Below are 16,947 nucleotides of genomic sequence, written 5' to 3' on the forward strand. Positions count from 1 at the left end.
GTAAAAGTACCCCTCCCGACAAGGACACTCGTGTTTCACCGACTACAGATATAATTTTTTTAAAATGATTTTTTGTTTTGACGATCCAACCATACGGATGTTAAGATATATAGATTTTAGTCATAATAAAAATTATTAAAAAATTTGAAATTCATTTTGCATGCGAGGATTAGAAAAAGTCTGGTAAAAGTACCCCTCCCGACAACGAGGACTCGTTCCCGATTTACAAGATTAATTTTTTTTAAAATGATTTTTCGACGATCCAACCCGTGTGGATGTTAAGATATATCGATTTTAGTCATAATAAAAAATTATTAAAAAATTTAAATTCATTTGCATGTCAGGATTAGAAAAATCTGGTAAAAGTACCCCTCCCGACAACGAGACTCGTTCCCGATTCTACAGGATTAATTTTTTTAAATGATTTTTTCGACGATTCCAACCGTACGGAATGTACGATATATCGATTTTAGTCATAAGAACAAATTATTAAAAATTTAAAATTCATTTTGCATGTTAGGATTAGAAAAATCTGGTAAAAGTACCCCTCCCGACAATGAGACTCGTTCCCGATTTACAGGATTAATTTTTTAAAATGATTTTACGATGATCCTACCATACGGATGTTAAGATATATCGATTTTAGTCATAAGAAAAAATTATTAAAAAATTTGAAATTCAATTTGCATGTTAGGATTAGAAAAATCTAGTAAAAGTACCCCTCCCGACAACGAGACTCGTTCCCGATTTACAGGATTATTTTTTTAAAATGATTTTTTGACGATCCAACCATACGGATGTTAAGATATATCGATTTTAGTCATAAGAACAAATTATTAAAAAATTTAAATTCATTTTGCATGTTAGGATTAGAAAAATCTGGTAAAAGTACCCCTCCCGACAACGAGACTCGTTCCCGATTTACAGGATTAATTTTTTAAAATGATTTTTCGACGATCCAACCGTACGAATGTTAAGATATATCAATTTTAGTCATAAGAAAAAATTATTAAAAAATTTCAAATTCATTTTGCATGTCAGGATTAGAAAAATCTGGTAAAAGTACCCCTCCCGACAACGAGACTCGTTCCCGATTTACAGGATTAATTTTTAAAATGATTTTTCGACGATCCAACCGTACGGATGTTAAGATATATCAATTTTAGTCATAAGAAAAAATTATTAAAAAATTTCAAATTCATTTGGCATGCCAGGATTAGAAAAATCTAGTAAAAGTACCCCTCCCGACAACGAGACTAGTTCCCGATTTACAGGATTAATTTTTTTAAATGATTTTTCGACGATCCAACCGTACGGATGATAAGATATATCGATTTTAGTCATAAGAAAAAATTATTAAAAAAATTGAAATTCATTTTGCAAGTCGGGATTAGAAAAATCTGGTAAAAGTACCCCTCCCTACAAGGACACTCGTTCCCGATTTACAGGATTAATTTTTTAAAATGATTTTTTGACGATCCAACCGTACGGATGTTAAGATATATAGATTTTAGTCATAAGAAAAAATTATTAAAAAATTTGAAATTCATTTTGCTTGCGAGGATTAGAAAAATCTGGTAAAAGTACCCCTCCCGACAACGAGACTCGTTCCCGATTTACAGGATCAATTTTTTAAAATGATTTTTCGATGATCCAACCGTACGGATGTTAAGATATATCGATTTTAGTCATAATAAAAAATTATTAAAAATTTGAAATTCATTTGCATGTCAGGATTAGAAAAATCTTGTAAAAGTACCCCTCCCGACAACGAGACTCATTCCCGATTTACAGGATTAATTTTTTAAAATGATTTTTCGATGATTTAACCGTACAGATGTTAAGATATATCGATTTTAGTCATAATAAAAAATTATTAAAAATTTGAAATTCATTTTGCATGTCAGGATTAGAAAAATCTGGTAAAAGTACCCCTCCGGACAACGAGACTCGTTCCCGATTTATAGGATTAATTTTTTTATATGATTTTTCGACTATCAAACCGTACGGATGTTAAGATATATCTATTTTAGTCATAAGAAAAAATTATTAAAAAAATTGAAATTCATTTTGCAAGTCGGGATTAGAAAAATCTGGTAAAAGTACCCCTCCCGACAAGGACACTCGTTCCCGACTTACAGGATTAATTTTTTAAAATGATTTTTTGACGATTTAACCATACGGATGTTAAGATATATAGATTTTAGTCATAATAAAAAATTATTAAAAAATTTGAAATTCATTTTGCATGCGAGGATTAGAAAAATCTGGTAAAAGTACCCCTCCCGACAACGAGACTCGTTCCCGATTTACAAGATTAATTTTTTAAAATGATTTTTCGACGATCCAACCGTGTGGATGTTAAGATATATCGATTTTAGTCATAATAAAAAATTATTAAAAAATTTGAAATTCATTTGCATGTCAGGATTAGAAAAATCTGGTAAAAGTACCCCTCCCAACAACGAGACTCATTCCCGATTTACAGGATTAATTTTTTAAAATGATTTTTCGATGATCCAACCGTACAGATGTTAAGATATATCGATTTTAGTCATAATAAAAAATTATTAAAAATTTGAAATTCATTTTGCATGTCAGGATTAGAAAAATCTGGTAAAAGTACCCCTCCCGACAACGAGACTCGTTCCCGATTTACAGGATTAATTTTTTTATATGATTTTTCGACGATCCAACCGTACGGATGTTAAGATATATCGATTTTAGTCATAAGAAAAAATTATTAAAAAAATTGAAATTCATTTTGCAAGTCGGGATTAGAAAAATCTGGTAAAAGTACCCCTCCAGACAAGGACACTCGTTCCCGACTTACAGGATTAATTTTTTAAAATGATTTTTTGACGATCCAACCGTACGGATGTTAAGATATATAGATTTTAGTCATAAAAAAAAAATATTAAAAAATTTGAAATTCATTTTGCATGCGAGGATTAGAAAAATCTGGTAAAAGTACCCCTCCCGACAACGAGACTGGTTCCGGATTTACAAGATTAATTTTTTAAAATGATTTTTCGACGATCCAACCGTACGGATGTTAAGATATATCGATTTTAGTCATAAGAACAAATTATTAAAAAATTTAAAATTCATCTTGCATGTTAGGATTAGAAAAATCTGGTAAAAGTACCCCTCCCGACAACGAGACTCGTTCCCGATTTACAGGATTAATTTTTTAAAATGATTTTACGATGATCCTACCATACGGATGTTAAGATATATCGATTTTAGTCATAAGAAAAAATTATTAAAAAATTTGAAATTCAATTTGCATGTCAGCATTAGAAAAATCTAGTAAAAGTACCACTCCCGACAACGAGACTCGTTCCCGATTTACAGGATTATTTTTTTAAAATGATTTTTTGACGATCCAACCATACAGATGTTAAGATATATCGATTTTAGTCATAAGAAAAAATTATTAAAAAAATTGAAATTCATTTTGCAAGTTGGGATTAGAGAAATCTGGTAAAAGTACCCCTCCCGACAAGGACACTCTTTCCCGATTTACAGGATTAATTTTTTAAAATGATTTTTTGACGATCCAACCGTACGGATGTTAAGATATATAGATTTTAGTCATAAGAAAAAATTATTAAAAAATTTGAAATTCAATTTGCATGTCAGCATTAGAAAAATCTAGTAAAAGTACCACTCCCGACAACGAGACTCGTTCCCGATTTACAGGATTATTTTTTTAAAATGATTTTTTGACGATCCAACCATACGGATGTTAAGATATATCGATTTTAGTCATAAGAACAAATTATTAAAAAATTTAAAATTCATCTTGCATGTTAGGATTAGAAAAATCTGGTAAAAGTACCCCTCCCGACAACGAGACTCGTTCCCGATTTACAGGATTAATTTTTTAAAATGATTTTACGATGATCCTACCATACGGATGTTAAGATATATCGATTTTAGTCATAAGAAAAAATTATTAAAAAATTTGAAATTCAATTTGCATGTCAGCATTAGAAAAATCTAGTAAAATTACCACTCCCGACAACGAGACTCGTTCCCAATTTACAGGATTATTTTTTTAAAATGATTTTTTGACGATCCAACCATACGGATGTTAAGATATATCGATTTTAGTCATAAGAAAAAATTATTAAAAGAATTGAAATTCATTTTGCAAGTTGGGATTAGAAAAATCTGGTAAAAGTACCCCTCCCGACAAGGACACTCGTTCCCGATTTACAGGATTAATTTTTTAAAATGATTTTTTGACGATCCAACCGTACGGATGTTAAGATATATAGATTTTAGTCATAAGAAAAAATTATTAAAAAATTTGAAATTCAATTTGCATGTCAGCATTAGAAAAATCTAGTAAAAGTACCACTCCCGACAACGAGACTCGTTCCCGATTTACAGGATTATTTTTTTAAAATGATTTTTTGACGATCCAACCATACGGATGTTAAGATATATCGATTTTAGTCATAAGAACAAATTATTAAAAAATTTAAAATTCATTTTGCATGTTAGGATTAGAAAAATCTGGTAAAAGTACCCCTACCGACAACGAGACTCGTTCCCGATTTACAGGATTAATTTTTTAAAATGATTTTTCGACGATCCAACCATACGGATGTTAAGATATATCAATTTTAGTCATAATAAAAAATTATTAAAAAATTTCAAATTCATTTTGCATGCCAGGATTAGAAAAATCTGGTAAAAGTACCCCTCCCGACAACGAGACTAGTTCCCGATTTACAGGATTAATTTTTTTAAATGATTTGTCGATGATCCAACCGTACGGATGTTAAGATATATCGATTTTAGTCATAAGAAAAAATTATTAAAAAAATTGAAATTCATTTTGCAAGTCGGGATTAGAAAAATCTGGTAAAAGTACCCCTCCCGACAAGGACACTCGTTCCCGATTTACAGGATTAATTTTTTAAAATGATTTTTTGACGATCCAACCGTACGGATGTTAAGATATATAGATTTTAGTCATAAGAAAAAATTATTAAAAAATTTGAAATTCATTTTGCATGCGAGGATTAGAAAAATCTGGTAAAAGTACCCCTCCCGACAACGAGACTCGTTCCCGATTTACAGGATTAATTTTTTAAAATGATTTTTCGATGATCCAACCGTACGGATGTTAAGATATATCGATTTTAGTCATAATAAAAAATTATTAAAAAATTTGAAATTCATTTTGCATGTCAGGATTAGAAAAATCTGGTAAAAGTACCCCTCCCGACAACGAGACTCGTTCCCGATTTACAGGATTAATTTTTTTAAATGATTTTTCGACGATCCAACCGTACGGATGTTAAGATATATCGATTTTAGTCATAAGAACAAATTATTAAAAAATTTAAAATTCATTTTGCATGTTAGGATTAGAAAAATCTGGTAAAAGTACCCCTTCCGACAACGAGACTCGTTCCCGATTTACAGGATTAATTTTTTAAAATGATTTTACGATGATCCTACCATACGGATGTTAAGATATATCGATTTTAGTCATAAGAAAAAATTATTAAAAAATTTGAAATTCAATTTGCATGTCAGGATTAGAAAAATCTACTAAAAGTACCCCTCCCGACAACGAGACTCGTTCCCGATTTACAGGATTATTTTTTTAAAATGATTTTTTGACGATCCAACCATACGGAGGTTAAGATATATCGATTTTAGTCATAAGAAAAAATTATTAAAAAATTTGAAATTCATTTTGCATGTCAGGATTAGAAAAATCTGGTAAAAGTATTCCTCCCGACAATGAGACTCGTTCCCGATTTACAAGATTAATTTTTAAAATGATTTTTCGACGATCCAACCATACGGATGTTAAAAATATATCAATTTTAGTCATATGAAAAAATTATTAAAAAATTTGAAATTCATCTTGCATGTCATGATTAGAAAAATCTGGTAAAAGTACTCCTCCCGACAACGAGACTCTTTCCCGATTTACAAGATTAATTTTTAAAATGATTTTTTTGATGATCCAACCATATGGATGTTAGGATATATCAGTTTTTGTCATATGAAAAAATTATTAAAAAATTTGAAATTCATTTTGCATGTCAGGATTAGAAAAATCCGGTAAAAGTACCCCTCTCGACAACGAATATAAAAATATATTAGCTTTTGTCATATTAAAATATTAAAAACATTTAAATTTATTTTATATTATTTTATAAAAATAATTTCTTAAATCTATTTATAAAAAAATTATAAGTATACAATATTTATTATCGAGTTTTCTTGTTATAATTGGTTTCCCTTCTTCAACTTTTCATTTCCCCCTTCTTTTCTTTTCATTACCCGCTTCCCCCTGCCCCTCCCCCTCCCATGCCCCATTTCATCTCCTTCTCTGTAAACATAAAACACCAAAGTACACAAATCTAAATCTCTATCTCTCCCTCCTAACCCTCTCAATCCACCTCTATTTCAAACACTAATTACACTCTGAATGACGAATTAACTTCATAGCCGTCCAATGTTTGTGCTTCCATTTCTGATCCGAAGGATCTCAGCTGCTTGAATTGAGTTGGTATTCCAAAGAAGATTGTGGTCCTATTGAGTTTTGATTTAGGTTGTGGTCTCTCCCCTTCCCTCTCTCCCTCTCTTTCTCCCCCTCTACTCTCCTTGTTATGAAAAATCTATACATACATAAATATTTGCTTTGATTTGAGCCTCCTTTGATTGATTTGTATGTTTCTTTAATGGAGTATGGTTCCGTTTAGGGTTTCAATTCGACTTCAATTTGGGGTTTTAGTTTGTGTTCAAAACTAAGGCTTTAGGGCTTATTTGTGGATTCAATGGAAGGTGCTTGTCTTTAATTTTGAGGTATCACTCTCTCTATCTCTCTCTCTCTGTGTCTAATTCTCTCTCTCATTTTAGTTCTTATTTTGTGTTGATTTTAGTTCTTATTTTGTGCGTACAAGTAAGTAAAGGAGATGTGGAGGGGAAAATTAAAGCTCAAGAAGAAAATTGAGTGTTTTGATGATTTATGTAGGTTTGTTTCTGTGTGATTTAAGATGTAAGTGATTTTTTCTTCTCCCAGTAGCAGTTTTGTGGGTGTGTCTGTTATGACTTGCTTGAATGCTATATGATAGTTTCCGTAACATCTTTGTATAAGGTATTATCCATCTGGACTGTGTAATCATTTTAGGATTCCCACCACTCTACATGAAATGCAAATATGTGATCAGCTAAGAACTGACACAGTTATATTTTTTGGCTGAATAACATCAACTGCTATAGAAATTAGGTCAGTGATGCTTGACATGCTCAATCGTGGATGTCATTGCACAAGATGAGATATCTAGTTTTATGTGTTTCATCTTCTACTGTCCTTGTTCCTATCAGTGAAATAAATGTGGTGCTTAGATTATTAATGTTAAAAGTCTTACATGTTTATATGTTTCTAGGTTCCACAAACCATGGAAATTCTTCTTGCTGAATTAAACAGGGTCTGCATATACAGTGTTCCAAAGTATATGAGTTACTCTGAGTCAGTATTTAAAACAAAAGAAACTTACAACAAAGCCATTGGATATCAAGAAGAAGATGGAAAGCTTGGAAACAGTGATACATATGTAGAACGAGTGAGGTCATGTATGAAGCTATATGGAGCACTTGTTCAGGTGCGTCTCTTTGATCTAGCACTAATGTCTGCAGAATATTTGAGTCATTGTGCTTGCTCGTTTTTGGTTTCAAGTTGCTCATTTCTAGTTTTAAGTATCACAGAAACTATGTGAGTCGTGTTGGTTTTTAGACAGAAGCTAAAGGAGTTAAGAACCCACATGGAATTGAAGAAGGCTGGGCATGGATGGCCAGATTTTTGAATGCTCTTCCAGCCAATTTATACACTGTTATTTCATTGCAGGCCTTTATTGAAGTATGATCAAGAAATTCTTATCATTATATATGAAAGGAATATGTCCTAAGTCCAATCAGGTATTAGGATTTAGGAATAACTCTTTATGTAATCTGTTTTGATTTCATTGATATTAATAAAAGACTTGTTTTGTTTTTATTACGGGCTTTATCTACTTAAGTGTTTAAATAAAATATACCATAGTTTAGAGTAAAGCTTTTTATGGATTATGATGAGATCATAATAGTGAGACCTAAAAAGATGATAACTCTAAACTTAAATAGTTCCTGATCATAGGATTACTAACTGGTAATTAATAATCCGCAAAGATCGGTACATACTATGCTTGCTTCATTATGAAGGATGTCTGTTCTCATAGACATTTGTGTTGTGACACTATAGCTAGTATGTAGGTGCTTATTATAGAATAAGTTCACTGAACATGACTCGCCTAGCTGAACAACTGATGGAGTTCACTCACGTGTCAGCAGTTGTTCGCTTAGTGATAGTTGTACAAGTATCCTTGGACTTGAGGTCATCATAGTCATCTTGTGTACACTGAACTATGCTTTGGTTTAGTTCTTAGTCTCCAGGGACAATTATTAGGGCTCTTCTGGGTATAGGAATTTGTACACGAAGATAGTGTATGATCAATAAAGGATCTACCCCTTCCAGTGAAGGAAACGAATGTTCAAGGCTGATCCACTTATGCTAGTTCAGGAATCTCTGGCCAGAGTGAATGAAATTAGAAAGGAGTTTCTAATTTGCATAGAACTACGCATAGTAAATGGTAAGCAAGTGATTGAATTAGATAGGCTTGACACGAGATCCATGCCTTGTATTTAATCGGGACATTGTAGGGTAGAAAGAGATTATTGTACGGTAACTATTCACTGAATAGGTTCTTGGTATTCTAAGCAGTGAATTCATATTATCCGGATAGTCGCGATATGCTGAGAAGTATCCCTCACGATGTAGAATAAATGTGATTAATTAATTAATCATATTTAATAAATTAGAGAATTTATATAAATAATGATAAAATACTTTTATTATTATTTATTTCTACTATCGGCTTAATATTGAATCTACAGGGTCACACCATAAAAAGAGAATGATTTAATGGTGGAGGAATTAATTAATAATGGCTAATAATTATTTATTTGTGAAATAAATAATTAATTGGCAAATTTAATAATTGATTAAATAAGATTTAATTGATTAAAAATTAATTAAGAAAAGTTCTTAATATTATTAATTAAAGGATTTAATTTTTGGAAATTAAATCAAGAGAGAGAATTATTTCTAAAGTGTTTAGAAAAAGGATTAATGATTAAAAGGTGTTTTAATTATTAATGAGAATAATAAATGGGATAATAATAATAATATTAATGGGAAAATTTCAGCTGAAAATTTTGCCTATAAATACACTATTATAGACCCTATTTTATTTGAACCCACATCAAACCCGAAAACCCAAAAAGTTTGGAAAACCCAATTCTCTCCACCTCCTTCCTCCTCCTTAACATCGTTTTCTTGGTGGATACCGGTGGAGTGCTTCACACTTGAGGGGCAACTGCTAAGGATCTCTGATCGTTGTCTCCGAATTATTTTAAAAGGTTAGATTCGATCCCTCAAATTTTTATTCAAGATTTATATGCTTTTATTTGGATTTTGTATGTGTAAAAGTGTTTTTCCATGCCCCCGCTGCGTTAAAAATCCAACAATGGTATTAGAGCATAGGTTGTATGCATATAGATCTGTGGTAAAAATTTCAGAATTTTATGTGCTTGTATGAATTAATTATGATTTTTACAAGTTATATCATGGATTAATTTTGTCTGATGAGAAATCGTTTCTCAGAATAATTTTGAATGTTGATCTGGGTTCTACAAGTGTTGTAGATCGTCTGGGTATTTTTTTCATAATTTTAGGATGTATAGATTTTTTATTATGAATTTTTGAAGTTGTTGCAATTAAATTCGTAATTAAATAATCATATATATATAAATAAATTGTTAGTTTGTATATATATACATCTGCTTTGTTTCTGCTGTACTATTACTGCTGCTGCTTGGAGATAAAAGACAGACAGGACAAAGTCTGACAAGCACGCTGATCGAGGAGGACAGGCGGCGGCTGTTGCAAAAATATTAAAAAAAAATAGGGGTGTAACGCATTCCGGATATGCGTTACACACCTGTGGCGCATTCATGGAATGCGTTACACCCTTTAATGGCTGAAAAGGGGTGTAACGCATCACCGGAATGCGTTACAGCCCTTCTGTTGATTTTAAAATTGATTTTCTGGGAGTTTCGTAACTCCGTTTTGGGCGTGCAATATACCGTTGGATTCGTTTTTTCGAGACGGATCTAATGGTGTGATCAATTTGAGTTTATATAAAAGTTTTGAACTGTTTATATTTCCATGAAGTGTTTTAAAGTTGTTATTGACTGTTTTAATTGCTTTTAAATGCTTCATGTGATACATAGAGATGTATATTGCTTGTTCTAATGTGCTAGATTATGTAACATGCCTACCTTGATGTTTATTCATGTTGATATATGTGATATATGCTTAGTTTATCATGCGATGATAGATTTAGGTGAACTTGAATGAACATAAGGCGTTTGTTAGACAACCTAGTATAGTGAAATTGTTTCATAACCTTAATAACAATATTATGAATACAATCATGAGATTCTTGTGTTTATGAAACACGTAATTGAATATGAATTTTTGATATGAGAGAAAGGATGATTCTGTCAACAACATATTTCTATCTGTAAGAAAGGTTTATTAAGTGACGCCTCTTGACAATGCTCCACCCGATCTGGGAATCTTCTGATTATTGAATATTGATTTGAAATATTTAATTTAAAAGGAAGAATTTCTTTATAATATGATTATGATTGTAACGTAATATAATCCCTCTAAAATTAAATAATATCAAGTAGTAATTGGCCAATATCACAACGGGCTTTTGTCGGTCATAGCCTTCCAACATGATAGAAAAGTAGTTCTTATTTTTGAATCATTGTCGGTTCGTGCTACAGCCGAGGGCTTTGATTTCGAAACAAGAAATATTTGTCTATTACATAGAGATGTGTACATTGAATAAGAATCTAAAGGTCGGTACGTGCTACAGCCGTGGGCCTTTGGGGACTGATTCAACTGTACGGAATGTTGGGTTAGACTTGACTTAGAATATTGAGTTTGTCGTGCTACAGCCGAGACTCAATTATTCAAGAGGCTAAAGTTTGATTAGGGAATAACATGAGATGTAATTGACAAGAGTTGTCTGCCTATTGAACATTACATGGCGGTTCGTGCTACAGCCGGGGTCGTGTAATGGAATGTAGGATCCCTATTCCCACTAGCATTATGAATGCTTAATTTTTCACGTAGGGGGTTGAATAAATTAGATAAACTAGTGGGAGCCACTTATGAATAAAGACCCGATTCATATAGTGTTTTGAAATGAAATCGAATATTTGCTAAGTGTTGTTATGTGTTTATCATTTACAGATTTACTTTGTACGTTATGTCTTCCGCACTATCACTCAGGAGCATACTGGATGCTCACAAATTGACTGGTCCTAATTATGCTGACTGGCTTCGAAACTTGAGAATTGTTCTCAAGATTGAGAAGCTGGAATACGTGATTGATTCACCTAAGCCTACTGAACCTGCTAGTGATGCACATAATGATGAACATGCTGTGTATCGTAGGTGGATAGATGATGCAAATGTTGCTCAATGCATCATGCTAGCTTCCATGAACATTGAGCTACAGAAGCAACATGAGCATATGGATGCTCACACTATCCTTGTGCATCTACAAGAGTTGTATGATGTGGTAGGGATGACGGCTCGATATGAGATATCGAAGGAGCTGTTCGGTTGTAGGATGTCTGAGGGATCATATGTGAATGATCATGTACTTAAGATGATCAATTTGATTGAACGTCTTGGACAACTTGGTTTTGCCATGGATGGGGAGCTGAGCCAAGACTTGGTCTTGCAATCGCTTCCGAGTTCGTTCTCGCAGTTTGTTGTGAACTTTCACATGAATAAGTTGGATGTCAGCCTGCCTGAACTCCACAACATGTTGAAGACTGCGGAATCGAATTTTCCCCCTAAGAAGAGTTCTATTCTTCTAATTGGTGAAGGTTCCAATCCTAAGAAAAGAAAGAGGAACCCTTCCAAGAAGAAGAAAGTAGGTGAGAAAACGCCGATTCCACCAAAAGCTGAAGACCCCAAGAGTAAAGTTATTTGCTTTCACTGTAAAAAGGTGGGGCACTGGAAGAGGAACTGCAAGGTTTACCTTGCAGAATTGAAGAAGAAGGGTAGTGAGACTACCGCTTCTGATTCAGGTATGTTCATGATAGAAGTGAATATGTCATTTCTACTTGGGTATTAGATACCGCCTGTGGTTCTCAAATCTGCAATTTGTTGCAGGGACCAAGGACAAGTAGGACTCTTGAGTAAGAGGAGGTGATTCTACTGATGGGAAATGGAGCAAGAGTTGCTGCTGTAGATATAGAATCGTTTCATTTACATAGGCCTACGGGCAAGACTATTGTTTGAAATAATTGTTATTTTGTTCCCTCGATTGTGAGGAATATTATTCCCATGTTAGACTTGGGTGGATTTTTCATTTATTATTGAGAATAATGAATGTTTTATTCTTAGAGATAATATTCTTTATGGACGTGGTACTTTAAATAATGGTCTGCATATATGTGACATAATTTACTTTAGATTGAACAAACTAATAAAAGAAAAGGGATGATGAAAATCTCACTTCATAGTGGCACTGCAGTCTCCATTTAGTGGACATGGAGAGAGGGCTGCAGATTTGCTAGGAATGGTACACACAGTTGTATGTGGACCAATGTCTACGCAATCCATGGGTGGATTTTCATACTTCATTACTTTCATAGATGATAGATCTGGACTCGGATATGTGTTTGATGAAACACAAGTCTGAGGCCTTTGAAAAGTTCAAAGAATATAAGTATGAAGTGGAGAAACAACCAAACATAGTATTATAACTCTTCGATCAGATCGAGGTGGTTAATACTTTAATGGAGTGTTTCTAGATTATCTCAAAGTAAATGGTATAGTATCCTAGTGGACGCCTCCAGATTGGTATCTGAAAGGAGAAATCGAACTTTGTTAGACATAGTTCGGTCCATGATGAGCTATACAAATCTTCCAGTATTCCTATGGGGTTATGCATTGGAAACCTCAGCATATTTACTGAATAAGGTGCCTTCCAAATCTGTTCCTCAAACTCTGTATGAGATATAGAAAGAAAGGAAACCGAGTCTTAAACACGTTAAGATTTGGGGATGTCCAGCTTATGTCAAGAAAGTTGACCCAGATAAGCTGGAATATCGATCCGTAAAATGTAGTTTTGTGGGATATCCTAAAGAGACTTTAGGGTATTACTTTTACACCGATCATCGGGTGTTTGTCTCCAGACATGCTACCTTCTTGGAAAAGGAGTTTATCCTTGAAGGAAACAGTGGGAGCAAAATTGAACTTGATGAAGTTCAAGAAGCACAAACTACTACGGATCAAATGGAAATACCTGTTCTGACTGAACAACCTTTTGTGGAACAGCCCATTCGTAGGTCAGGGAGAGTGTCTCGCCAACCTGAGAGGTAATATGGCCTTGTCATTGAGAATGACAATGAGTTGTCAATCATTTGATGATGACGACCCTGTGACCTATAATGAGGCTATGAGTAGTGTTGACTCAGAGAAATGGCATAGTGCCATGAAATCCAGAATGGAATCTATGTATACGGTATAAAAAAGATAGATTATAGCAGATGGCCAGGTGGAGACCTACAAGGCCAGGCTTGTGGCAAAAGAATTCAAACAAAGGCAATGGATTGACTTTGATGAAGTCTTTTACCTGTAGCCCTGTTAAAATCAGTTCGGATTTTGCTTGCGATTGCTGCTTACTACGACTATGTGATCTGGCATTAGCCATATGGTTTTCTTTCCAAGGGAAATGAAAACCTAGTGCGTAATCTACTGCGAACCATATATGGTTTAAAGCAAGCTTCTCGTAGATGGAACATTCGTTTTGATGAGACAATCAAAGAGTTTGATTTTATCAAAAATGTAGATGAATCATGCGTCTACAAAAGGGTTAGTGGGAGCGCGGTAACATTTCTTATATTGTATTGAAATAGAGTTGACACACATAACAACATAGCAGACCCACTCACAAAGCTACTTTTTGAAATTCACTTTGATCGTCATAAAGATGAGATGGGTATTAGTTACCAGAGTGATTGGCTTTAGTACAAGTGGGAGATTGAAAGGAATATGTCCTAAGTCCAATCAGGTATTAGGATTTAGGAATAACTCTTTATGTAATCTGTTTTGATTTCATTGATATTAATAAAAGACTTGTTTTGTTTTTATTACGGGCTTTATCTATTTAAGTGTTTAAATAAGATATACCATAGTTTAGAGTAAAGCTTTTTATGGATTATGATGAGATCATAATAGTGAGACCTAAAAAGATGATAACTCTAAACTTAAATAGTTCCTGATCATAGGATTACTAACTGGTAATTAATAATCCGCAAAGATCGGTACATACTATGCTTGCTTCATTATGAAGGATGTCTGTTCTCATAGACATTTGTGTGGTGACACTATAGCTAGTATGTAGGTGCTTATTATAAAATAAGTTCACTGAACATGACTCGCCTAGCTGAACAACTGATGGAGTTCACTCACATGTCAGCAGTTGTTCGCTTAGTGATAGTTGTAAAAGTATCCTTGGACTTGAGGTCATCATAGTCATCTTGTGTACACTGAACTATGCTTTGGTTTAGTTCTTAGTCTCCAGGGACAATTATTAGGGCTCTTTTGGGTATAGGAATTTGTATACGAAGATAGTGTATGATCAATAAAGGATCTACCCCTTCCAGTGAAGGAAGCGAATGTTCAAGGCTGATCCACTTATGCTAGTTCAGGAATCTCTAGCCAGAGTGAATGAAATTAGAAAGGAGTTTCTAATTTGCATAGAACTACGCATAGTAAATGGTAAGCAAGTGATTGAATTAGATAGGCTTGACACGAGATCCATGCCTTGTATTTAATCGGGACATTGTAGGGTAGAAGGAGTTTATTGTACGGTAACTATTCACAGAATAGGTTCTTGGTATTCTAAGCAGTGAATTCATATTATCCGGATAGTCGCGATATTCTGAGAAGTATCCCTCACGATGTAGAATAAATGTGATTAATTAATTAATCATATTTAATAAATTAGAGAATTTATATAAATAATGATAAAATACTTTTATTATTATTTATTTCTACTACCGACTTAATATTGAACCTACAGGGTCACACCATAAAAAGAGAATGATTTAATGGTGGAGGAATTAATTAATAATGGCTAATAATTATTTATTTGTGAAATAAATAATTAATTGGAAAATTTAATAATTGATTAAATGAGATTTAATTGATTATAAATTAATTAAAAAAAGTTCTTAATATTATTAATTAAAGGATTTAATTTTTGGAAATTAAATCAAGAGAGAGAATTATTTCTAAAGTGTTTAGAAAAAGGATTAATGATTAAAAGGTGTTTTAATTATTAATGATAATAATAAATGGGATAATAATAATAATATTTATGGGAAAATTTCAGCTGAAAATTTTGCCTATAAATACACTATTATAGACCCTATTTTATTTGAACCCACATCAAACCCGAAAACCCAAAAAGTTTGGAAAACCCAATTCTCTCCACCTCCTTCCTCCTCCTTAACATCATTTTCTTGGTGGATACCGGTGGAGTGCTTCACACTTGAGGAGCAACTGCTGAGGATCTCTGATCGTTGTCTCCGAATTATTTTAAAAGGTTAGATTCGATCCCTCGAATTTTTATTCACGATTTATATGCTTTTATTTGGATTTTGTATGTGTAAAAGTGTATTGCCATGCCCCCGCTGCGTTAAAAATCCAACAATATACAATTGCTAAAGTAGTATCAAATTTAATGTTATGTTTCCTTGCCCAGATGGCAGGCTTTGCTCTATACAGAAGATACAGATCCCAGTTCAAGAAGATGCTCAATATCATTTCCCGAAACTTTGTCAGTGCACTTGAACAAAGACCAGATCTAGCCAATGTAGTCATGAACACTTCTTCCTGTATGCCTGCCATCCTTCTGTCCACACAAAATTGCAAATATGAGTTCAATTTTCAGCACAAATATTATGTTTTCACTTGAGAAACTATCCTTAACATGCTAAACTAGGTATGTTTCTAAGCTTACACAAGATAAAATTTGTTCTAGTTAACTAGGTTGAATATCTTTTATTAAAAAGTGTGTTGATAGTCATACAATGCAGGTGAGAGGGGAAAGGGATAAATTCAGCAGGTGATCTGTTGATAGTCCTGACCAGCAGAGTTGCTACCATCCACATGTACGGAAAAAACCAGGTGCCAAGTTCTATTTTTCTTAAAACTTATAGATTTTAAATCTCTCTCAAATTACTCTTTCTTATTTAAAAAAATCTAGTGTACATTCCTTTATGATATCTAACAGTATTTAGTATACATTTAGGTCAATCACATCCAAAAGTTTGTCACAAGGATAAATGATTTTCTATGTAATTATGTTATATGTAATTATGTTGTAATTATGTAATTATGTTGTCGATTTATTTTGAAGATTGTTTTCTCCAGATTGGGAAATTGCCTATCACATGCTGTAATGATATTGCAAGGACAACATAGCTCTTGCGGAAGACGTGAAGAGAAGCTGAAAATCCTTTTAGACTCTATATTTTCTTTAATTTGTAGTAGAAATCTTAGACTCATGAAGGCAGTGATATCAATATGCTTTTAGCTTTTGTATAACTATGTTGCTGTGATTTTCGATCATGGATTAACTTTAGAACTTTTGTTTATATTTTGTGTAAGATAACGCTTTTAACAACCAAGCTTCATTAAAATATCATGACTTTAATACTAAAACAATGCTTTCGAACACAAAACTTTGGTGCAAAATTAACTCTCAC

The 16,947-nt window shown here is 33.0% G+C and overlaps 1 protein-coding gene across 1 annotated transcript; it reads left to right on the forward strand.

Moving 5' to 3' along the window:
- Positions 1-7,427: 7,427 nt before the first annotated feature.
- Positions 7,428-7,903, forward strand: LOC141704577 (mRNA export factor GLE1-like; the record flags this gene model as incomplete). The annotated part of the gene is made up of 2 exons (XM_074507802.1): positions 7,428-7,643; positions 7,775-7,903. Coding segments are annotated over 2 exons (345 nt in total), but the record flags the coding sequence as incomplete, so codon positions are not given.
- Between the last annotated feature and the right edge of the window lie 9,044 nt (positions 7,904-16,947).

This window comes from Apium graveolens, unplaced genomic scaffold, assembly GCF_009905375.1.
Source record: "Apium graveolens cultivar Ventura unplaced genomic scaffold, ASM990537v1 ctg8013, whole genome shotgun sequence".
In the NCBI taxonomy this organism is placed as follows: domain Eukaryota; kingdom Viridiplantae; phylum Streptophyta; class Magnoliopsida; order Apiales; family Apiaceae; genus Apium; species Apium graveolens.